Raw genomic sequence first — 26154 nt, forward strand, 5'->3', positions numbered from 1 at the left:
AGTCTTTTCCCTGGGGTGGGGGGAGTCCAGAATTAGAGGACATAGGTTTAGGGTGAGAGAGGGAAGATATAAAAGGGACCTAAGGGGCATGTTTTTCACACAGAGGGTGGTAAGTGTATGGAATATATATTCTACTTTATCTCTTACCGTATATATTTATGTATCTCGACAAAGTTCCAAATTTGTCCTTTTTACTTGTCCATGGTGTGTCATTACTGACTAGTTTGTCTTTGTCTATTCATGGAACATATTTCTCATGGACTTAATCCCCAGTTGAAAATTTGCCAAATATCCTTTTTTTTTCCTGCAAATGTTTCTAGTTCACTTACCTTATTCAATTTTCATCTCCTTTAGAATCAGCTTTTTAAACTGGGTTTCAGACTTTGTTTTAAAACCTTCATCTCAAACCGTATGCTGCAGTCACTATTGCAGAGATATGTTATCGAATTAAAGTAAAATTCAAACATTCACGAAGAAAGATACAAAATGAGTTGACATCAGTAATTTATTTCCCTTTGTAACAGAGCTCTGACATATAAAAGAAAAACAATGGATCATGAGCAAAGTAGAACAAAAATCTGTAGATCACACATCACGTTAATATCACAGTACTTGCAATTAATCGCAGTACATGAAGGCATACGTGGTCCCAAAATTATAATCTGTTCACTATCTTTGATTATGGAGGAAACCAGATAGAGCATGAAAATTTGTTTGCATCACAGCATATTCTAAAGAACTACGGAGATGAACTCTATAACATATTTAACAAAACAATTTGTTGAAAACCTTTACATACAAATATTTTTATTTTTGCATTACGTAAGTCTATGTTCATTCTGACAATTAAGAGGTAAGTTTCATTTTCATTTGGCATTTCAAAGAGTAGTAGTTCTGCATTAGGGTCACAGAGCACCCAGTGTATGTTGACTGATCAAATACATCAATTAATTTACACAAAAGGTGGAAAGCAGGTATACTTTTTAAATGAATAATTTACAAATTTGATTAAATCCTGTATCAGATGTATTAATATATGGTAATTATAACAGTTTGAATTAGTTGACTAAGTCACCAGAATACTGGCAGTTTTCTGGGTGCAACCATCCACAGACACTTTACCTCTTTCTAGGTAAGATACTATAAGGCATCTTATTAACCAAGACCCCCAGCTTTAGGTCTGTGGGGGAGGTGGGTACAACAAGAATGTCAGTCTAGCCCCTGCCCAAAAACTCATCTATGATGTCAAACTAAATTGCTTTAAACTCCTTGAATCAGATATCTAAACTGTCCTGCTGCTCCAAAAGGAAAAAGGGGGCTGAAAAGGAAGGATATAGGGAGATGCCAAAGTACAGTATTCCCATTAGCTGACCTACACAGCTCAGAATAGAATTATTCCAAAACATTTCCAAATTTTTTCAACCATTACAAAGTCAGTCTTCCGAATCATAGTTCATCATGGCCTATGCGAGCAATGATTAGGAGCTTAGACAACTCTGATCTGAATGATCCATCTTTTTGGGTCACTGTAATAAAGAAGAGATGCTCAATCAGAAACTATTAACTGACTCCCTGCAGGTTAGACTGTCTCATTATTGTCAAGTTCAGATCTCTATTGCAAATATATCACCTCTTCATGAAAGGAGGTAGGCAGAAGGCAGTAAACAATAGGCCAGTTAGCCTAACATCTGAGATTGGGAAAAATGCTGGAAGATAATATTAAGGCAATAATAGGGATTTAAAAAGTCAAAGATCAATTAAGCTAAGTTTAAATTTTGTGGAGGGAAATCATATTCAACAAATGTATTAGTTCTTTGAAGATTTAACAAGCAAGAGAAATAAAGAGGAATCAGTAGCTCTGTGCTTGCATTTCCACAAAGCATTCAATAAGGTGTCAGATAAAAGCTTACTTTGCAAGATAAGTGCTGATGGCATTGGGGGCAATGTATTATCATGGAGTGACCAAGAAAACAGAATCAGATAATTAGGTCATTTACAGGATGGGAAACAATAAGTAGTGTAGCAGCACAGGAACCAAATAGTGGCTTGGATTAAGGGGCCAAGTGTACAGTAACCAAATTTTCTGATGATACACTAACAGATAGGAAAAAAAGTTGTGAGGGGAATACACAGAATCTTAAAGGGATATTTTTAAAAATCTTTCGAAATATATGGTAGATACGGAGAGGATGTTTTATCTTATGGAGGAGTTTGAGTAAGGGAGTTCTTTCAAAATAAATTATTTGCAATTTAAGGTAGAGCTAAGAATAAATTTCTTCCATCAGAGTTGTAAATTTTTAGAATTTGAAAAGATCAGAATGTAAATGTTTTATCATACTTATAAATGTTTTATATTGTATTTTGACTTGCATACGAACAGACTTACAAATGTACTCAAGAATGGAACCCATTCATAAGCCAGGGACTGCCTGTGCTGAAAGGTTAAGATGGAAATTCAATAGTCCCACAGTGCCAATTCTCCAGTGTGGAATCTAAGCTGTCCTTTCTCATGATAAATTTCAAATCAATCAATGGAACATATTTGAGTAAAATGGAAGATGTCCAGTTGGAGAAAGCCCAACATCCAAAACCTAAAGTTAATAATTGCATTATAGAATATTGCTCAATGCTGTCAATTCTTCCCAAAAACACAGTAGGTCCCACTGCACCTGAAGATTGCAAATCATGAATTCAATTACTTTTGGAACAGAAAATGGAATTAAAATTGGACAACATATCTCGATAAAGAATAGGGGGCTATTAGCTTGGGGGGATTATATTGGAATCTTGTTGCAACCACGAAAATTTAGCTGAGCAGTGAGTTCACTAACGTTAGAAAGATATATCTTTTTACTGAAGTAACTTCAGAACTCAAAAGTATTGCATACGGTTTCCTCTGCCTTCAATTTCACCTTATTGCTGTTTGTATTGTCCGGAATAAATGATTCGGAGAATTGAAGCAAGGCAAAAAGTGTTCACAGTCCACCAGAAAGGATAGAGATGGTTTATCATGTTCCATATATTGTACTTACCAGTATATATTGTACTTACCAGTATTTTCACCAACAATATATTCACTTTCTTTCAGGGGAACTTCATTACGACCTTCTACTGCTGCTTGAGACTAGAAGGAAGAGATTATAAAGTGGAACATTAGTAAATCAGACTATTTGTGCCGTCTAAGAACTGGAACTCAAAAGTAATTTCCTCCATTAAACGTCAAATGCATGGCTATGGAAAGCTATTTTCTCATTGATAAAAATTAAGGTTTATTTTAAGGATTTACTTATAATATAATCTAATATGACATTTGTAATCTGACAATAGCCTAAACATTAGTGTTTTTGTGCTTGTGAAAAGCTTGCATGAAGTTACTGTGTCTAGGAAATGCAGGGAGAAATTGGCAGCATTGTCACATTGTTACAGAATGTGACTTGAGATTGAGTTCCAAATGTTTTATATAAACGTGTTCTCCTTTTTAAAAGGAGTTAAAGTGAAATCCATTGACTAAAGAAAGTCACTAATTGTTACTTTCAACATCCTGAAACCACAACTATTATCTACTCCATTTTAAAGGGTGGTTAAAATCCATGATGATGGGGTAAAAAAGATTTTGTGGTCAGTGGTTACCTGTTTGCATTTGGGAAGAAAATATATTCAATCTAACTATCAAAGCTCAAGAAACTCAGCATCAAGGGAGAGAAATACTCAGTTGATGAAAGAGGACATGCACACTAAGTACATTGCATTTCATCATCTAATTCTTACCTTATTTTTAAAGTAAGGATAGGACAGAAACCTTTAAAGCCAAGATTATGATTTCTTCTTATTCATTCATTTATTGTGGGTGTCACTAACTAAGCCAGCATTTAGTGTCCATCCTTAACTGTCAAGAGTCAACCATGTTGCTCTGCATATGTATGCCAGACCAGATTCACATGAATGCCAGACCAGATAAGGCGGACAGATTTCCTTTTCAATAGGACATTAAATGAAACAGCTGTTTTTTTTCCCAACAACGGACAAAGACTTCAATTCCACCCTCGGGCAAGTGTCTGTGTGATGTTTGCACATTCTCATGTCTATGTGGGTTTCCTCTGAATACTCCAGTTTCCTCCCACAGTCCAAAGATGTGCAGGTTAGATGGACTGGCCATGCTGAATTGCCCGAAGTGTCCAGGGATATGTCAATTAGGTGGATTAGCTACGGGGAATGTCGGATTACAGGGACAGGGTGGAAGGTGGGTCTGGATGGGTGCTCTTTGGAGGGTCACTGTGGGCTGAATGGCCTACTTCCATACTGTAGGGATTTTATGATTAGATTCTTAATTCCACCTTTTTTTTAAACAAAATTCAATTTCCACCATCTGCCAGGTCCTCAGAACATTATCTGGGTCTCTGGATTAATGGTATTGTAATAATACCCCTGTTTAACTTGCATACCTATTAATCTAAAATTGCTTTTGGTTTAGGCTTTAGTTTCACATCCATAAATCTTGCATAATATATTTTCTATAAAATAAAAGGTTTGAAAATATTTCTGCATAAAAACTAGTAGATTTCCAAGTATTAAATTGAAATAATCCTGAAGTAACCAGCATGGATCATTTTACAAATGAACAGTTATCTCATGTCCACAACTTGCTTAGCAACTACATAAATGCAACCTTTTCAAGGACCTTTGGAATTTTCTATCATAGGAAAACAGAACAAGCTTTATTAACTTGATATCCAGAAATAGCAGAACACATTATAGATCATAACTGGCTATGAATGGCAGCTTTGTTAAATACTTAAATGAGATCCATGATTACGGCACTGAATGCTAGTGAGATACACGGACCATAAATTATCACATCAGGAAGAAAAAGAAAACCAACATAAAATTGGAAAGTCAAACAACTCAAGTGGCATTACCTTTTAAAATGCTGTTACCACGATTTAGGTACTGTGTAATAGTGGACAAGTGACATCTTTACCTAAATTGAAAAATCATCTCACTGAGGAATTGTTCTGAGGCGTTGATTACTGAAATAATTACTATAGCTCTACAACTGATCAAACTAGCAGGTTTATGCAATGAAACAAAGAATGGGGTATGGTGTCATTTTTTACTTCTGGTTTATAGGGGCCTAATATAGTCACAACCACAACAAATTTAGATTATCCAATCCATACTGATATATATAAAATAAATTTAGATCTGTTCCAGACCAGAGAAAATTATTTTGAAAAATATTTTAGAGTCAACTCAACTAATGGTCTGTTCTCTAAAGAAGCTTTACTGCATGCTTCCTAATCCTAAAGGCAAATCAAACCTCATTAAAACATTGAGTTTAACATCTGAAACAAAAGATTCACATGTTACCAAGTCTCCTGTATTTCTGCAAGGTCTGCCAGATCTACATTCTTGTTCATGCCCTTCATCCAAGAACTTATGGACGTGAGTGCTGCCTCCATCTTGTGCTCCACTTGTGAGTGGCAACATAAGGAATATGCTTTCAGACCTGAATTCTATCCATAGACCTCACTAAATAATCTTTGATTCGCAAAAATGTTTGTTAAGTATCACATTCATTTAGTTGCTATTAGTTAATCTCCCAAGAGCATGGAACAGAGCCAGTCAAGATCAGGTGCAGTGTGCTTGTCAATATTACTGAACAGAAATATCGTCAAAAGATGATCAAACTCGATGGATTAGAATAGTTTCATTTCAGTATAGAGAGTGTCAAAAGATGCAAAACTAAGGGATCAGAATATCGCCACAACTAGGAGAAGCAAATTACAACATTACAAGTTTACATACATTTTCACCATTAATATGGACCAAGGAACTTAAAATGAAAGAAAAGCTGAGAGAAGCATGGTGAAACCAGAACAAGACATGAAATCTTATAACTGGAAACTGTGCTGAGAAGCAACATTTCTGATATTGAGGGAAAGTGAAGTGCCAAATGAACATCACATGGCAGCAGAGTAAGACTTCTGATCCATAGCTCATCCACTCCCTTTCTTTTTCTCTCTCTTTCTTTTCACCTTCCGTCCTCGGGCGGCATCGGTGATGTCCAAGATGAAAGCCAACGTGGACTCTCAGACTCAGTGTGGACTCCACTTCCAACATTCTAGCCTTAAAGTGAAGCCTGGCATAATCTGGGTTGGAAGGACTGTTTTCTGAACTTATTTCTCTATTTTTATGATTTATTTATGGACTTTATATTTGTTTACTTCTCTCATTTGTTTCCTTAAGAATTTGTACATAAGAATCTGCACCTTGGTACCCAAGATGGCGCCGAAGGAGGGGACTTACAGATTTTTCACTGTACTCATGAGTACATTTGACAAAGTTAATTCTAATTCATATTTAAGATTCGCATTTGGCCGATACAAACAGCAGTGTATAAAAATACAATTATTTAATTTCTCATCCAGCTGCATGAAACAGAAAAGTGATAGCAAGGAATTCCAGTTTTGAGATTTTAAAAACAGGTTTGAATAAGAAATCATTAAGTAGTAGTAATAAAATGTATTTTGATTTCAACACAGGTAAGGAAACCTGGTGGAAAAACAGCATCTAGAAAACATTATTTGCTTTCTACAACATCAATCCAGTTGGACAATTTTTGATGGTTTGCGAACAGAGGAACATCTTTAGCTAGCTCACAAAAAAAAAGAGTTAAAGCAGAGTGTCAAAATTTCCAGACTTTTAACTATATTTTGGATGGCTTACTGTTCAATTGCTGTAGAATTCCCTCCCAATGTCTTCTGTGTTTGAGCTGTCCTTCATGCCACCATTTCACATAGCAAATGAACCATGTAAATGACATCTGCTTCATGACTTGAATGATAAGAACTACCTCTCTAGCAATATCACAAACCATATTATAGTAAAACATACAAACATTTTTGATAATGTTATTAACATCTCATTGAAAAATGCAAATGTAATTCTTCCAATTCTGGTGAAATTTCATCCTTTATAATTGAATATACAACACTGATACTACTTGACATATTCAGCTGCCCAGTTTGAGAAAATCAAACTGTAAAAATGTAACAGTAATTATTACATTTTAACCCCTTCTGTTAAAACTTTGATTCAAATCATAGGGCTGAGGGAACGGATTTCAACATTTACTCTCAAGACACAAGGATGCACTGACACATGCTATAATAGTTTACTGAGCATACTAATAGCAATAATGAATGATTTAGGAGGTTTCACTGTTGATAAGATTGTGCGATCCTGTTAATAGGTTATCCTAACTTAAGAGATGTTAACATAAGTACCATGGCCTAATATTTTACAACCTAAACTTTTTTCTCCTAATATAACCAATATTTTAAGAGTGAAGTAGCTACAACAGTTGCTAAAGTTTGAGAGACATATAGGACAAGTGTGCAAGATTTTGCTGCATTGATTTAAATGGCAAAAAAGCACATCTCTGTAATTTTCTTTTTCCTTCCAAGACTGAATTATGTATTAGAACAGCATATCTTTTTAACTGCTGGCAAATACGTTAGCGTGGTAAACCTGTGATGACTTCAGAGCAAACAAAAACCATATTAACACAATATGAAAGCAGATTGGTCCGAGACTGTCTTTTGTTACATATAATGGTAGAAATACACTAAGCACGATTAGTGACAATCTAACGAAATAGCAATTCACCTCATCAACCTTAAAATCTAAAGGGATACTATGTTAACTGCAATCAGGCACTGCTTTATCAAAAAGAATGTGTTTTACACTTTCCCCTACTTAAACAAAATTGGCTCATAATTGGTTCTTACCCAGCTAACAGGAACAAACTACTGATGCTAGAAATCTGAAATAAAAATACAAAGTACAAGAAAAATTCAGCAGATCTGCCAGCATCTGTGGTCAGAGTTAAAATTTCAATATGAATGTCTTCAGAACTGAGGATGTAAAACAGTGATGGATTTTATACTGTAGGAAAATGTGGGGAGGAACAAGTTGAAAGAGGGGAAGTCAGTAAGAAATTAAAGATAGAGTGAGATTAGAGATCATGGTTTCCACAGAACAAAAGGCAAAGAGAATAATGGTAGACTAAGAAAGATCCAGAAATCTGGTGATACTGGTAGGTGTTTATAGCAGAATTCTGGACAGCTACACAAAGCAAAACCAAACACTGGAATGGGGAGGAGACAAACATACTTCATAGTCTGAAGTTGTTGAACTCAAATGATGAGTTCAGAAGGCTAAATGAAATATAATAAGCTGTTCCTCCACGTTGAATTAGGCTTCAGAGGAATACTGCAGCAGACTCAGGACAGAAATCTGAGCACAATAACAAGACGATGTATTAAAATAGCAAGCCACTGAAAGGTAAGGGGCATAATTACAAACTGAGTGATGGTCAGGTGAGGTCACCCATAAGATTGAAAGATGTACAAATAAATCACCGCTCCACCATCTTTCCCAAAAAGGTCATGGATGCTTACTCCTGTTCCAGCTTAGAAATCAGTATTCTCAGCTGACTGTGTAAATCCCAACTACAACTTCTTTCATGAGTCATGTTGATACAGTCATAGTCATAGAGATGTACAGCATGGAAATAGTTGCTTTGGTCCAACTCATTCATGCTGCCCAGATATCCTAAATAAATCCAGTCTTATTTGCCAACATTTGGCCCATCTCCCTCTAAACTCTTTCTATTCATATACCCATCCAGATGCAATTTAAATGCTGTAATTGTACCAGCCTCCACCACTTCTTCTGGCAGCTCATTCCATACACACACCACTGTCTGTGTGAAGAAGTTGCCCCTTAGGTCTCTTTTGTATCTTTCCCCTCTCACCCTAAACCTATGACCTCTAGTTTTGGATTCCCCCACCCCAGGAAAAAGACATTGTCTATTTACCCTATCCATGGCCCCCAAGATTTTATAAACCTCAGCCTCCGACACTCCAAGGAAAATAGCTCCAGCCTATTCAGCATCTCTAAATCCTCCAACTCTGGCAACATCCTTGTAATTCTTTTCTGAACTCTTTCAAGTTTCACAACATCCTTCCTATAGCAGGGAGAGCAGAATTGCTTGCAGTATCCCAAAAGTGGCCTAAACAATGACCTGTACAGCTGCAACATGACCTCCCAACACCTATACTCAATGCACTAACAATAAAGGAAAGCATACCAAACGCTGTCTTCATTATCCTATCTACCTGCAACTCAATTTTCAAGGAACTATGAACCTGCACTCCAAGGTCTCTTTGTTCAGCAACACTCTCTAGGACCTTAACATTAAGTGTACAAGTCCTGCCCTAGTTGCCTTTCCAAAATGCAGCACCTCACATTTATCTAAATTAAACTCTAACTGTCACTCCTCAGCCCATTTGACCACCTGATCAGATCAGATCCCATTATACTTGGAGGTAACCTTCGTTGCTGTCACTACACCTCCAATTTTGATGTCATCTGCAAACTTACTACCCATACTTCCTGTGTTCACATCCAAATCATTTATGTAAATGACGAAAAGTAGTGGACCCAGTGCTAAATCCCTGTAGCATACCATGGTCATAGGCCTTCAGTCTGAAAAGGAACCCTCCACAATCACCCTCTGTCTTCTATTTTCAAGCCAATCCTCTATCCAAATGGCTAATTCTCGCTATATTCCATGAGATTTAACCTTGCTAACCAGTCTACCATGAGGAACCTTGTCAAATGCCTTACTTAAGTCCATATAGATTACGTTACTGCTTTGCCCTCATCAATCCTCTTCATAACTTCTTTTTAAAAAACAACTAATTTCCCACACACAAAGCCATGTTGACTATCCCTAAACAGTCCTTGCCTTTCCAAATACGTGTAAAACCTGTCCCTCAGCATTTCCTCCAATAACTTGCCCACCCCAACGTCAGGCCCACTGGTCTATTGTTAATCATGTCAGCTAACCTCCAGTCTCCGGCACTTCACTTGTGGCTATCAATGATACAAACATCTCAGCAAAGAGCCCAGCAATCACTTCCTTAACTTCCCATAGAGCTCGAGGGTACACCTGGTCAGGTCCTGGGGATTAATCCACCTTTATGCACTTTAAGCCATTCAGCACCTCCTCCCCTGTAATATGGGCATTTTTCAAGATGTCACTATTTATTTCCCCGTGTTCTACAACTTTCATATCCTTCTCCACAGTAAACACTGATGTAAAATACTTCTAGTAACTTATTCTTCTCAACCAGTGTATCGGGCAACATATCTCTCCTAAAACAATCTTACAAATGTATTTATTAATACCAGCTAGTGCAGTTAACAACTAATTTTTATTTTTATTCCCATGTCCAAGTCATCCTGACACATTAGACTTCTTGGTCCAAGCATATTCAATCTTCTTAATTTATGTATCTCCCATTTTTTAAATCTAATATTGAGCACCTCCATTTCTGCAGTCAGAATTCAGTTCACCAGTTTCAGTAGCTCACCCTTAACCTTAAAAGTACATTCTACAGACTGCACATTCACAAAGCTTGCTGGTAACTTTAACTCATTTTATCATGTTGCCTGAAGTTTCAAACATGCTTGTCATTTAATATCAGGAGTTGTTTGTCCTGCTCAAATCTCTAGGTTCTCAATTCCCTGTGAAAATTTCATCATTTGTTTCAAATACTTATAAGGGACTTACTACAGATCCCAATCCAAAACGTAAAATCACTTGCCCCAGATACATTTTGCAAATACACCTAGTTATGCCCCCAAAACCCAATTAGATTTGGCAATGATTACCTCATTGTGAGTTTCAACACTGTGGTTACAAAACCAAACTAGTGAAATGCTACCTCTTGATTTGAACAGCTACACACTGCGCCATACTTTGGATTTATTGAAGGCACTCAAGAACACACTGCTTCAATTCTTATTCTGGAAGTGTATCACATTGAATGATTTGTCACTTGTAGTTTACAATGAATAATACAGTAAAATACAATGAGAAGCTTCAAGTGTCACCATTTTGAATAGTTTAAGAATAAAAATTAAAAAAAAGAATAAAAAGATAGAACTGAAATAGAATCTCTCTTTGTTCTGGCACCTCCACAAGTCCTGAGCCAGCTCACCAATGACATTTGCACCTCCACCTGCTTCTGCACCAGACCAACCAATGTTGGAATCACCATTCTTCAGGTACCACCGGGGTCTCTCGCCCTTGTCAGGTCCTGTCTAAATCTGCACGTACCATGCAATCAGAAATCATTGGCTCTACTGCCAATCCGCACCGAAAACCGCAAGTCGCTGGCTCCACTGCCAATCCGCACCGATAACCGCAAGTCGCCAGCTCTGGGGCTACAGCAACTGCAACCAGGAATCCTTGACTCTGCTACCTGCCACAATGATGCAAGGAATCCACACTGTGGGTCCACTGCAACCAGCAGTCTGCTGCTGCCCCTTTGCCTCGCCAAGAAGCCCAGTGTTACCTTGCCACCCCATCTTCACAAGGCCGCTGCTGAAGGGGCTTTGCTGCCACTGCCACTGCTAGTGGCAGCCTCAAACACCAGGAGGACATTGTAGCTGCTGCGTCCAATTGCTAGGAGAAGCCACATCCACCGCTGCTGCCTCCGACCACCAAGAGGATGTTTCCATTCTACAGCGGTGCTGATGCTGCCAATTAATCCACCATAAAGGCCCCAAAGAAAAATAAAGAAAAAGAGCAGAATCAAAAAGAAAAAAAAAAGCAAGCAGTAAGGAGCGGATGTGCGCCAGGCTCAAGAATCCACCAATCACCCTGATACTCTACCATCATCTTGGTAACTGTGGTCATGGGATAGTGGTCAAAAAGAAATTTAAATAATTATGTTAAGGCTAACTTCGAAGAATTTAGATTGACGCCATCTCTAAAGTCATAATTTTTGAAGAAAAATATCTTTTATGGCTTGTGCCAATATTTGGTATCCACCCCCAAATAGCCTTGAAAGTGAGCTGACTTCTTGAATTGCTTCAATCCATCTGGTGTAGGTAGACGCACTGTGCTATAAAGGTTACTGCACATAACACTAAGTTCAAAGAGTCAGCGTTATACAGCACAGAAACAGACCCTTTAGTCCAATTCATCCATGCCAACCAGATACCCTAAACTAATCTAGTTCCATATCCCTCTAAACCCTTACTATTCATGTATCCATCCAGATGCCTTAAATAAGCATGAAATATACAAAATGAATAACTATTGTATTATTAATGAAACTAAAAAATCTGCTTTAACATCTATGTTAGGAGCAATTACACTAAATCCTTTTATGAAATGACAGGCTAGGAAATGACAAGCTAGTTATACAACTAGATGGATCTCTTACATTGCTTGCATTGATATTATGCTTAATCTTCACGAGATGACAGTTCACATTGCTGATTCATGAAGATCAAAACAGAAAGCCCAAATTTTGAAGTGCCAACTAACCTATGCAATTTTCAAAATGTAAACACAGCAAAGGAGCAAAATGGCAGATTTAGTTCCTTATGAGTGTAAGAGCTATTCAAAAGCTTATTAACATAACAAACTAAGCTTACATATTTCAGTTAGTCAGCTTGGTACGAGTAGCTATAGAGATCAGGAAGCTTCTAGAGCAAATATATGGGAAAACTATTGAAAAGACATAGGTATAGAAAGATAACTGCACCCTCTGCTGTTGAAATAAGATTAAAAAGATGCAGAAGTTGTGACCACAATTTTCTAATTCTCCTTAATTGTGCCGTGAGACTGGACAGTAGCCAATGTAACAAAGAGGATAAACTAGCTATACAAAAAAACCAAAAGAATTGTGGATACTGGAAATCAGAAATCATAAACTATAGACGGATAATCTTACATCAATTGTCAGAAAATATTTGGAAACCATAATTTTTGATAAGTTTATAATTATATCACAAATGTCTGAATTAACAAAAGACAGTTAACATGAATTTTTAAAGGTAAGTTGTGCCTTGACAAATTTAATGAAATTTTGCAGAAATTAATTGGATAAAGCAAATATTAGATGCAACATAAGTAGATTTTCAGAAGGCAGTTTCTAAGGCATCTCAGATATCCACACAAAATTTCAGATGTGCTCTAAAGGGGGAACTGTGATGTTAGGAATAGAAAGTTGTTTCCCAAACAGGAATTAGTTAACTTTGGTTGATGCATCCCTGGAATTCCTGTTGAGTCTACGTTTTGTTTTTAGTATGGAAGAACAAAAGTTAAATGGTCAGATAGGAAAGTAGATGTACTGATGGATCCCAGATGCAAATTAATCCAGAGAAACAAGAGATAATCCAACTTCAGAATGAAAGATGGAATGGGAGCATACACTTGACAGAAAGATAAAAACTTTATGCAGGGTTTCAAATTCATAATATGCTGAAAGTTTCAGTGGAGGTAAATAAGGCATGAAAAAAGCTTTTAGTACCAAGGTAGCAACAATGCCAACATTATGGCAGATTATTTTCATTATTGTGACATTTAACTACAGCCCTCCCTCAACTCTACTACTGCTGAAAGTCTTTCAAACTTTGTTAGCTTTAAGTTTGCATATCTCAAACAAACAGAATGCTAGAGAAATTCAGCAGGGTCTGGCAGCATCTGTGGAGCCAGAAACAGTTAACATGTTGAGTCTGGTATGACTCTTTTTCATAACTAAAAGGTGATGGAAAATAGGTGCATTTTTGTATTTTTGACAGAGACAGAGGACTAAGAGAACAGACAGTACAGAGGCCCAATGCAAAAAGGGTTATTAATAGTGGAGAAAGAAAATTAGAAATCTAAACAGGGCATCAATTAATGTGAATAAAAGAGAATTAGTCTGTGCAAAGTGCAAAGTAGACAAGGTAGATAGACATGGCATGGAGGGAGAGAATGTAAGAGAAATAAAAGGACATCCATAAAGTAGTCAGTTTCATTTAATTCAATGTCGAGACCTTAAAGCTGTAGAACATCACATGGAAAGTGAAGTGTTGTTCCTTAAAGTTGTGCTGTGTTTTACTGGAATATTGCAGCAGGCCCAGGGCAGAAATATTTGTATGACAGCAAGGTTGTTTATTGAAATAGCAAGTAACTTGGAGTCAGGGTCATTCCTATGAATAAAACCGAAATGTTCTATATAATGGTTACTTAGTCTTGTCATTATAAAGGAGACCACTTTATGGGCAGCAAATGCAGCTACCAATGTGTAACCTATGGGCTTTACTTTAAGATGCAGAACTACAACGAATAAGTTGTTTGCTAGTGCAAAGATCCTACATGAAGTTAAAATTTTCAGCTGCCAGCTCGTAAAAAAGTTATAACTGGCAACTTCATTCAGATGGAAGCTTTAGAGCAGAAGTTCTCAAAGTTTCTCCACATCTAAATCCCATTTCAAGACTGGAAAATTGTCACATCTCCTCAGTGAGAGCTACAGGAGCTGAGAGGTGAGTTGGGAATTCAGAAACTCAATATGACAACTTATGAATTTTAATACAAGATGCAAGAATATAGTACTTTTCATTCTTATTCTGTAAGAGCAGTTGAATTTTGCAACATACAGTAATAATTTGCACATTGAAACTTTCATAATCATGCAATCCTTTATTATTTAAACCTTATTGTATTTTAATAATTATCTATATAAATTATAATAACTGGTCTTATTTGCATTGTCATCACAATTCAGCAGACACTATAATTTCTCATAAACCAATTACTGAATGGGAAAATGGATGCAGCTAATCTATAAAGCATATAAAGCTTTTGCATCATATGAAAAAAAATCTACAAATCAACTTTAAGTGGCCAAATAAGATTAATCCTAGAGCAAACAGTCCAGTTACATAGCAGTTTTAACATTAGCACAAAAATTCATATATAACTATGTATCACAATTATCAACCTGATCTATTTTGGCATTTGGTGTAAAAGCATGTCATGGAGCTGGTTTAGCTCCACTCCAGCTTTATTCTAAGTGCAAGCACAAAATTCTAGAACTAATAACCAAAATAAACCCTGCATAGAATCAACAGTTTAATAAAGTCTTTGTTAAAAACTAAAATTGCAATGTAATTGTTAAGTAAAGATCCCACACTACTTGTACCCAGACGTCATATCTTTTGATCAAAAAGTAATTTTCAGTAAAATGCAAAAGTTAGGACTGCTCATTCTACATGTTCTACCAGCAATTATGCTTTCAAACTGGTGGCTTCTGGTTTGAAATCCATCCTACTGTGTAGCAACATTATTCATGTGTACATTTCGCATTACAAAAATGTACAATGCACAATCGTATTCTATGCTCCCATTGATAAATATGCATAAATTTGTCTATATTTTGTAAAATCAGAAATGTAACTCACTTTGTATAAATACAGACTGCCCCACCAGAACACATGCCAAACAGGATGAAACATTTTCCAAATTATAAATTGACTTGAAAGTACCATCCAAAAGCCGGAAAAGTAAATGCAGTCAGATATGAAAATTCTTATCATCACTAATGTGTCAACTGTCATGTATATTACTCACAAGTTAAAACTAGGATTTCAATGGTATGTTGTTAGAATACTGACAGTAACACCTGAGGGTACCACGAAGGGCTTTCCTTTAATCCTCACTTGAGGCATGGTGACCCTCAGGTTAAACGACCAACAGTTGTGTCTCTCTAATGAGAGCAGCCCAATGGTCTGGTAGAACTATGGCAACTTTACATTTCGATATGCAAATTTTCATTTTATTTCTTTCAGTATTTTATTTGCTTTCTAGATTACTATCATTAAAAATGTGCTATTATTTGGTAACTACCTCCAAGACTGGTACCTGCTTTAGAACAATGAAGAGCCAAGAAACATTAATTTACCTTTGCACTTCTTCCTCTATAGGTTGAGTTAGTTTCATTAGAACACTCATAATGCTGAGGATATCTACTTTATAGTGATTATAGAATACTTTCACTCAATAAAAGGAATCAATACATTGCTGCCAATTAATATAGACTTTTTGCAATGATGGAAAAGTAACCCAAGATCAGCATGTCAGGCCACACAACACTTTACTTGTACCATGTCTGACTCTGTTTTCAACACACTGTTAACTACTGTTCACATCGTATGAACACTAACTCATTGGTTTAGTGATCTTTTAAGGTGAAACATCATGAAGCTTGCTCCACAGAATCAATCATCCTGAAACACACAGGTGCTGTTTCACTACTGATGACTCAGTAATACTAATTTTGAAGAATTTGAATCTACACCTATTCTCCTAATCACAGAACAACATTTTTCAAGATGCTTTGGTTGTATTAACCCAGTAGTTGCAGATAACTCCAATATAAATTATTCTGAGTAAATGCACACATTATCCAAGTTTTCAGTACACCAAGCATACTTGTAACTCTTCCTTCTACTTTGCCAATGCTACTGAGGTGATTATTTCCGAAACATACTTTATTTACCTGATCCAATGCTCTTTACTCACCTCCTCATTGTACATTTTCAATGCTGGGATCAGAATGTTCACATCACTGCTTAGTCTAATTTCTTCCAAGACTTTAACTATGTAACAACTTGCTTCCCTTAATTTATCCTTCCTCATACAACTCTCCTATAATCCAAACTGCAGATCATTTAGCCACTGCATCCTGTTGTGGATCACAATGTTAGGGTTCTATGATAAATTATCCAATTCCTCATTTCAGTTACTCAATAAAAGTAAACATAATGGTGCAAAAAAACACTTTTTGTAGCAAACCAGTTAGAAGATGATCTGAGCAGTCTGAAATATAGAAACTAGAAACATTTATTAACACATTATATTTCTACCTCTATCAACAAGGAGTATGGGTAAGAAATTTCTCACTGCAATGAATTTGCACATCTCAGTATGACAGCATTCAGGAAGTAGTCATCTTTTCAATAAAAGTAGGAGGTGAGTATTATTTAAAAATAATACGCCTGGAAAGAGCATCACACTCCACTGCAGCATTCTCTACAATTGGTTAGCCCATTCTCAAAACTATCGATACGCATGTTAACAAAAAGGAAAATAACATGGATGCTGAAAATCTGAAATAAAAGCAAAAAACAAATTTCAGATTGCTCAGCGGGCATCTGTGGAGAGAAACAGAGTTAATGTTCCAGGTCAGGATGAGCTGAGTCAGTGAAAGGGGATGAGGGCTCTTTTATTGGGGTCATAGAACAATACAGCACAGAACAGGCCCACTAGCCCTCAATGTTGCATTGTCCTGTGAACTAATCTAAGCCTATCCCCCTACACTATCCCATCATCATCATCCATATGCTTATCCACTGCCTGTTTGAATGCCCCTAAAGTGGCTGAGTTAACTACTTTGGCAGGCAAGGCAAGCCACACCCTTACCACTCTGAGTAAAGAACTTGCCTCTGACATCTGTCTTAAATCTATCACCCCTCAATTTGCAGCCATGCCCCCTCGTACAAGCCGACATCATCATCTGAGGAAAAAGATTCTCACTGACCATCCTATTTAATCCTCTAATCATCTTGTATGCTTCTATCAAAGCCCTTCTTAGTCTTCTTTTCTCCAATGAGAACAGACCCAAGTCCCTCAGCCTTTCGTCATAAGACCTTCCCTCCAAACCAGGCAACATCCTGCAAATCTCCCCTGCACCTTTTCCAGTGCTTCCTCATCTTTCCTGAAATGAGGCACTCAGAACTGTACACAATATTCCAAGTGAGGCCGCACTAGCATTTTGTACATTTGTAGCATGACATCATGGCTCCAGAACTCAATCCCTCTACCAATAAAACCTATGTCAATCTGGGTGGCAACTTTCAGGGATCTATGTACATGGACTCCAAGATCTCTCTGCATATCCACACTACTACCAAGAATCTTTCCATTGACCCAGTACTGTGCCTTCCTGGTATTATTCCCAAAGTGAATCACCTCACATTTGTCTGCATTGAATTCCATTTGCCACCTCTCAGCCCAATCTGCAGTTTATCAAAGTCCCCCTGCAATCTGCAACATTCTTCCACACTGCCCACCACTCCACCGACTTTAGTGTCATCTGCAACCTTACTAATCCACCCACCTATACCTGCGTCCAAGTCATTTATAAAAATGACAAACAGCAGTAGTCCCAAAACAGATACTGTGGCACACCACTTGTAATCAGACTCCAGGCTGAATATTTTCCATCAACCACCACTTGCTGCCTTCTTACAAAAAGCCAGTTTCTAATCCAAACTGCTAAATCACCCTCAATTCGAAGCCTCTGCATCTTCTCCAATAGCCTACCATGTGGAACCTTATCAAAGGCTTTACTGAAGTCCATGTACACCACTTCAACTGCCCTACCCTTATCCATATGCATGGTCACCTTCTCAAAAAAACTCAATGAGGTTTGTGAGACATGACCTGCTCTTGACGTAACCATGTTGACTATCTCCAATCAAATTGTTGCTTGCTAGATGATTGTAAATCCTATCTTTTATAATCCTTTCTAAAACTTTTCCTACAACAGACATATGGCTCACTGGTCTATAATAACCTGGGTCATCGCTACTGTCCTTCTTGAACAAGGGGGGCAACATTTGCAATCCTCTAGTCCTCTAGTACTAAACCTGCAGGCAATGACAACTCAAAGATCAAGGCCAAGGACTCTGCCATCTCCTCCCTAGCTTCCCAGAGAATCCTCGGATTTATCCCATCTGGCCCAGGGGACTTGTCTACTTTCACTCCTTCTAGAAGTGATAACACCTGTTCGTAACTAACTCCGATCCTTTCTAGTCTAATAACCCGTATTCAGTCTTCTCCTCGACAATATTCTCCTTTTTTCGAGTGAAAACAGGTAAGAAATATTCGTTTACACCTCTCCGATCTCCACAGGTCATTTTGTGGTATGTTTTCGTAATCCCATCATAGCGGAGTCAGGTGTTTTCTACATGAATATTCTGGTTTCATACATGCACAAACTTTGTTTCTTTATCGTACCCATTGCCAATCTCTTCAGCTTTTGCATCATGAAATATTTTAATATTTAATCTCTCCTGCCCTCTACCACATCAAAGACATTTTTTTGTTATTCATGCATCCTTCCACTAACTTAAAACTCTTGTACAACCTTTTTCAGAAAAGGAAGAACATCTGATAAAAAAATCCTTTTGCCAGTGATATTTAATGAAGCTGCAACTCCACAACAGTTTACACCAGTAAATATTTTAACCATGACAAAATGCTGATACTTACATTTTCCACATAATATAAATGAATGATGACACATTCAAGTGCCACTTCAATTGTGGTTTGCACTATTCTAAATTACACTATTAGAAGTTATCAACAGGATTTCTTCCAAAGACAAAATAGATAGTTGTTAAAATGAACACAGCAAGTTATTTCAGGCAAAAATGGAGGTGGTGGTGGTGGAAGAGGAAAGGATTTGTATCTTTTTGTAATACCCTCCATGGCCTGAAATTATAAAGCACTTTAGAACCAATGAAGCACTTCTGAAGCGTAATCATTAATGTAATGTAACATGGCAGCCAAGTTATGCACTGCAAGGTCCCACAGAGGCAATAATAAAACAAACAAGCTTGAACTGTTTTAACAATATCTTAGGGATGAAACTAGATGGACCATCCAGCATCGAATAACAAACAGAAAACGACAATGGCAAACTCAGCCCAGTTGATGGTGTAAAGTTCTCCTCAGCATCTAGGGGCTAGTCCCAGAATTGGGATAGCCGTCTCAGATTAGTCAAGCAACAGCTTGACAATCATACTCATGGAATTACAATTTACTTACATGTCTCAGACAAAACCATCACGATCTCTGAGTTGATCCTGTCCGACCATCAGGACCTAGCAGAGGTCGTGGCAAAGTGAACTGAGAATACCCTCCATCATTTTGTACGGCACTTCCACCATGCAAAAAGATAAACTTCCAAGAGATCTAGCAACCCAGAACTCAGCAGCTATGAGGCAATGTGGGCCATTAGCAGCAGCAGAATTGTACTCCAACATAACCTGAAATCTTAAAGCCCAGCAAATCATCCACTTTCCCCTGAGCATCCTGGTTCAATGAAGAGTGCAGGAGGGAATGCCAGGAGCAGCACCAAGCACACCTAAAAATGAGGTACCAAGCTGAATTACTTGCATGCCAAACAGCATAAGCAGCAAGAGGCAGACAGAGCTAAGCAATTTCACAATCAACAGATCATATCAAATCCGTGCAGTCATTCCACATTCAATCATGAAGGCTAGTGGACAATTAAACAAATCTTCTCAAAACTTGCTAATAATTAAACAATTCAAAAGGAAGTGGCTCTACAGCAGAAGTACATAGTGGATAATCCATGTCGGTTTCCTCCAGATACCAGTCTTTAGCTTTGATTCATTCCACACGATATCAAGAAACAATCTGAGGTTGGATAGTGCAAAGGTTACATGCTCTGATAACATTGCAGCAATAGTTCTAACGATGTGTGCTCCAGAACCTGCTGGCTTTCTAGCCAGGTTGTTTCAGTACAGCTGAAACACTGACATCTATCCAACAATATGGAAAATTACCCAGGTTGCCCTGTATACAAGAAGCACAACAAATCCAAACCAGTAAATTACTACCTCAGTGTACTTACAAAAAATTAATAAAGTGATGGAAGATGTCATCAACAGTGCTATCAGGCAGCACTTGTTTAAGAATAACCTGCTCATCAAAGCTCTGACTGTAGCAGAACCCAAACATTCAGCTCCTGAACTCTCAGAGTCTCAGTTCAAATATAGACAAAAGGGCTGAATTCCAAAGGTGAGTGAGAGTGACACTCCTTGATATCCAAGCTGCATTTGACAGAGAGAGGCATCAAGTAGCCCTAGCAAAACTAAAGTCAGTGGAAATCAGGGGAAAATCCTTTACCGAATGAAATCATACTTGGTACAAAGGAAGCAGTTGAGATTGTTAGAGGCCAGTCATCTCAGTTCCAGGACATTTCTGCAGGAGTTCCTCAGAATAGTGTTTTACACCCAGTCACCTTCAGCTGCTTCAGTGCCCTTTCCTCCATTGAAAGGTCAGTGGTGGAAATGTTCTGCACCATTCATGACTCCAAGATACTGAAACAGTCCATGTCCAAATGCAGAAAGATATGAACAATATCCAAGTTTGGGCTATCAGTGGCAAGTAATATTCACAGCCATACAAGTGTCAAGCAATGCAACGCAATGACCATCTTCAACATTAAAAAAAATCCTGGAGATTACCATTAACCAGAAACTGAAATGGACTAACCACTTATACCATGGCTACAGGAGCAGGTCAGAAGTTGGGGTCCTGTAGCAAGTGACTCACCTCCTGTCCACCATCTGCAAGGCACAAGTTAGGAGTATAATGGAATACTCCCCGCTTGCCTGAATGAGTACAGCTACAAAAGCACTCAATCATAGAGTCATAGAGATGTCCAGCACGGGAAAAAGCCCTTCAGTCCAACTCGTCCCAACCCAATCCAGTCCCACCTGCCAACACCGGGCCCATATTCATATACCCTTCCTAGTCATGTACCCATCCAAATGCCTTTTAAATGTTGCAATTGTACCAGCCTACACCACTTCCCCAGGCAGCTCATTCCATACACGTACCATCCACTGCATGAAAAGGTTGCCCCTTAGGTCTCTTTTATATCATTCTCCTCTCACCCTAAACCTATGCCCTCTAGTTCTGGACTCCCCCAACCCAGGGAAGAGACTTTGTCTATTTATCCCATCCATGCCCCTCATTATTTAAAAAACCTCCGTAAGGTCACCCCTCAGCCTCCGATGCTCCAGGAAAAAGAACCCCAAACTATTCAACCTCTCTCTATAGCTCAAATCCTCCAACCCTGGCAATATCCTTGAAAATCTTTTTTGAATCCTTTCAAATTTCACAACATTTTTCCAATAGGAAGATCAGATTTTCACATAATATTCCAAAAGTGGCCTAACCAATGTCTTGTACAGCCGCAACATGACCTCCCAACCCCTGTACTCAATACTCTGACCAATAGAGGAAAGCATACCAAACACCTTCTTCACTATCCTATCTACCTGCAACTCCACTTTCAAGGAGCTATGAACCTATACTCCAAAGTCCCTCTGTTCAGCAACACTCCCCAGAACCTTACCATTAAGTGTATAAGTCCTGCTAAAATTTGCTTTCCCAAAATGCAGCACCTCACATTTATCTGAATTAAACTCTATCTGCCACTTCCCCAAGAAGCTTGATACCAACTGGTTCTCTAATGTCCTTTACGGAAGGAAACTGCCATCCTTACCTGGTCTGGCCTACATTGACTCCAGACCCACTACAACGTGGCTGACCCATAACTGCCCTTTGGGCGATTAGGAATGGTCGATAAATGCTACCTAGCCAGTGGCACCTTTATCTCACGAATGGATAAGGAAAAAACCCTGTCAAATCAGCAGACTATGGCACCACATCCACAAACATTCACTCTCACTATCACCAATGCTCAGTAGTAGCTGTGTACACCATTTACAAGATGCATTGCAGAAATTTGCTGAAACTTCTTAGACAGTATCTTTCAAAAAACAAACATAATGACATGGTCAGCAGACATGTGAGAACAAAACCACCTACAAAGTTTCTCTCCAAATCACTCATCATCCTAACATGGAAATATACCACTGCTTCTTCATGGTTGCTGGGTCCCTCCCTAACAGCATTGTAGATTGATCTACATCTGATTGACTAAAGCATCTCAAGGCAGCAATACACTACATCTTCTCAAGGGCACCTAAAGTAACTAGCTGGCAATGCCCACACCTCAGGAATGAATTTTTAAAAACTGAATTATAAGTATCAACTGAGAGGTAAACATTGGCGGATACACTGGGAAAATTCCTTGCTTGGTTGAATAGTATCAAAAAATCCTTCACATTCACCTGAAACAGTCAGAAATAGTATCTGCTTAACAGGTTATTTGAACAGTGACACCTTGGATAAGTGCTGCAATTCAATATTGAAACGACATCTTAGATTATGTTCAGTCTAAGAGGGAACCTTGAATTCACAAACTTCCAACTCATGTGAATGGCAACATTGAGTGAATAGGAACAATTCCACTAGACTACCTTGCGTTCATTGCATAAAAGTACTGCAGCAACTGGTTGACATTAGTGATTACAGTTTTATTTACAATTACATTTCAGCAAGCAGAGGCAACAAACTAGTGCCTTCCTTTTCAGATTAATGTCACACAGTAACAATTAATTCATATGTTCATGTAGAGAATGTTGCAGCTTTTATTCACCAAGTACTGGAATGTTGAAAATTCTGGAACTAAACCACTAAATTGAGCAGAAGACATAACTAATTATATTTTTAAATTATATTTCCATCTGCCTACTCATCACAGTGAAGTGAATTGAACTACAACATGGACAGAAACAATTATCTTTTCTGAAATGTGCTAAGCTTGATAAATGACAATGTGAAGCTTTCTTTCCAGTATGCTAAAATCAGTGTCGGCTGTTGAAATCTTTAAAAAATGGCAGAAACAGACGATTATCTGGCTTTTCTTCTGGCAACTTGGAAAAAAGTATCACTCTTATTTTTCCATAATATCTCACAGAACAGCTGCAACCAGAAACTTGTTTCATGTATTAAGACTTTTCCTAAGCTGATATTTTGTTTTCCTTCTCACAGCCTCATGGACAGAATACCAAAAGAAAAAGATGATGAAGCTCCACAAGGGATAAAGATTGCCATCCATAAGTCAAAAGGAACTCTGGAATAATTTGGGAAATTCCATGGTGTGAGGCAAAACCAAAGTAAATAATCAGTGGGACAACATTTCTCGTTATTATGGTAAACAATACTGCAAAAGTCATTTTAAAAAGTTGATTTTTAATGCTTTAGTAAAATAAAATTCATAGAGAGAAATATCATACTGACAATGTATACCAATTTGTAGCCAATGTGTTGTGACACAAGGTGTCTCAGTTATATATTTTAATATCATTCACTTTGGATTTTAAGCTAGTGACTTTTGGGTCTCTGCTTTAAGGGGTGTAATGACTAATAAGTATTTCTGTAGCCATGTGATTATTTTTCTAAACAGTATTTTAGAAAAAAAAGAAACTGCCTCGAAAACAATGAGATTTTGTTAATATTGGGAGAGTTTGTGAATAAACAGTGAAATGCATTAGACCTTCAGATAGAGGATTGTGGAGTTTTTTTTTAAAGAAAGGGGTTTTGGAGAAGCACATCCACAGCTTGGAAAAATAAAACTTCTTAGTTTCAGTTTGGGACATTGCTGCCGGGTACCTGGCTAAAGCTGGATGTTAGCTAGTTTTGAGAAGATTTGTAGCTCAGGTTGAGGTTCTAGATGTAGGTTTGCTCACTGAGCTGGAAGGTTCATTTCCAGAAGTTTTGTCACCCTACTAGGTAACATCTTCAGTGGGCCTCCATTGCTCATGATTCCTGCTTTCTATTTATACGTTTGGGTTTCTTTGGGTTGGATGTGTAAAGCAGTTTCACCTGAGAAAGGAGGAAGGTAGTTTAGAATTGCTAAAAATTAGTTACCTTAAAAGTAAGCAGAGTTCCAAGCTAGGATTGTTTTAAATCCAAATGGGGATATTTGAGAAAGTTCCAGCTCATTTATGGAAAATATCAAAGGAAAAGGCTATCAGATTCTAACAAGTGAGAATTGAAGTCACATCTAAATCAAATCCACCATGGGATTAAGAAGGGCATTCTCTGGTGTTTGAGTACTGTAGTGGGACGCTTTTGGGATTATACTTTTACTGCGCTACAAATTTTAAAAATTTGCACTAAGAGTAAATAGTTTGACTTATTTTATTTTAGCTTCATTTCTTCTGCGTAATAAACTTGCTTCATTGCTAAAGCCAAACTGTACAACATTGTATACTTACGTTTCAGTGAGAGACCACTTCATTAAAACCAACAAAAAAAACAAAATATGATCTATCAAGATGGATTTCAATCTGAAATCTAACTTTCCAATGATAACATCAATTATAAACATAAGTGTTTGTGGAGGGGCAGGAAAGATAAACTATGCTGATATCTCCTCTTGGCTCTTTGATAAGGAGAAATAGGTCTAAAACTTTTCATATTTGTACACAGACTGGACTGTGAATGCTAATTTCATCTTGAATTCAACGAAGAATCAACATTAAAGAAATTAAAAGTTCATACAAATATTGAATCTTTTCCAGGTTCCTATCCCTCCCACAGTATCAGAACAATGCTTATCAAAGTCACAAATTACATCCTGTGAGACTATAATATAGATAAAATGATCCCTCATTGACTTTCATGACCTGTCTGCAGTACTTGACATTTACCTCCAAGGTTTTCCTAATGTCTTCAAACTATACAGAACTACTAAAATCTGATTCCATTTTCACCTGATCATATCTCCAGCATCAACTACAATAGCTTGTTTCCTGATGCCAGATATTATGACAACTGAAGCTATTGTTATCGGTCTCCACACCAAATTCCATTTTTCCCCCTTGCAATGATTTGAGACTAAACCAAACTTGTGTAGCTTGAGTATCATATTTGACCTAGATTTGAGCTATCAACCATGCCACAATATCACTGAGGTCACCTATTTCTTCAATACCACCTGACTTCACCCCAACTCAAATTATCTGCTGCTGTAAGGCTTAGCCTTTGTTCCATCTACACTTGGTGATTTCAACAGATAATTGGATGGCTCTGCTGGTCATGTCATAGGTCTATGAGGAATTAGTGGGAACATCAACTTAGTCTGCTCATTGTCAAAGAAATCTTTTATCCCATCCCTTGCTTTCAAATCCTTTTGTGGCCAAACGACCTCTAGCAATAATTCTCTGATATATCTGTGCTCATCTAATTCTAGCCTCTTCAACACCCCCAATTTTAACTGTTGAAGCATCGCTAGTGGAACTTTGAAGCGCTAAATTCTAAAATTTCTTCCCACATCCCTCCATTTCATATTCCATCCTTTTAAGACACTCCTTAAAACTCATTTCTTTGACCAAGTTTTTCCTATTTTGTTTTATAATTCTCCTCCGGAGCAATCAGAGATGTTGAATTACTATAAAAGTTTGTTCTAAATGTTGCATACACACACTATTATATTTTAAAGGAATTTGCTGCTTGTGATGTACCTTGAGATAAAGATAATTTACATTTCATATTGTTTCTTAACACAG

General features: G+C 37.6%; 1 protein-coding gene across 1 annotated transcript in view; it reads right to left on the reverse strand.

Moving 5' to 3' along the window:
- Positions 1–487: 487 nt before the first annotated feature.
- mydgf (myeloid-derived growth factor) overlaps positions 488–26154 on the reverse strand; it is a 38834-nt gene continuing 13167 nt past the window's right edge. Inside the window, exons 5-6 of the mRNA XM_072593868.1 lie at positions 3052–3124; positions 488–1526 (exon numbers count right to left, since the gene is read on the reverse strand). Of these exons, the coding sequence (XP_072449969.1) occupies positions 1447–1526; positions 3052–3124 (153 nt within the window). The 3' untranslated portion in view covers positions 488–1446. The remainder of the gene's footprint in view (positions 1527–3051; positions 3125–26154) is intronic.

Source organism: Chiloscyllium punctatum, chromosome 24 (assembly GCF_047496795.1).
Source record: "Chiloscyllium punctatum isolate Juve2018m chromosome 24, sChiPun1.3, whole genome shotgun sequence".
Classification (NCBI taxonomy): Eukaryota; Metazoa; Chordata; class Chondrichthyes; order Orectolobiformes; family Hemiscylliidae; genus Chiloscyllium; species Chiloscyllium punctatum.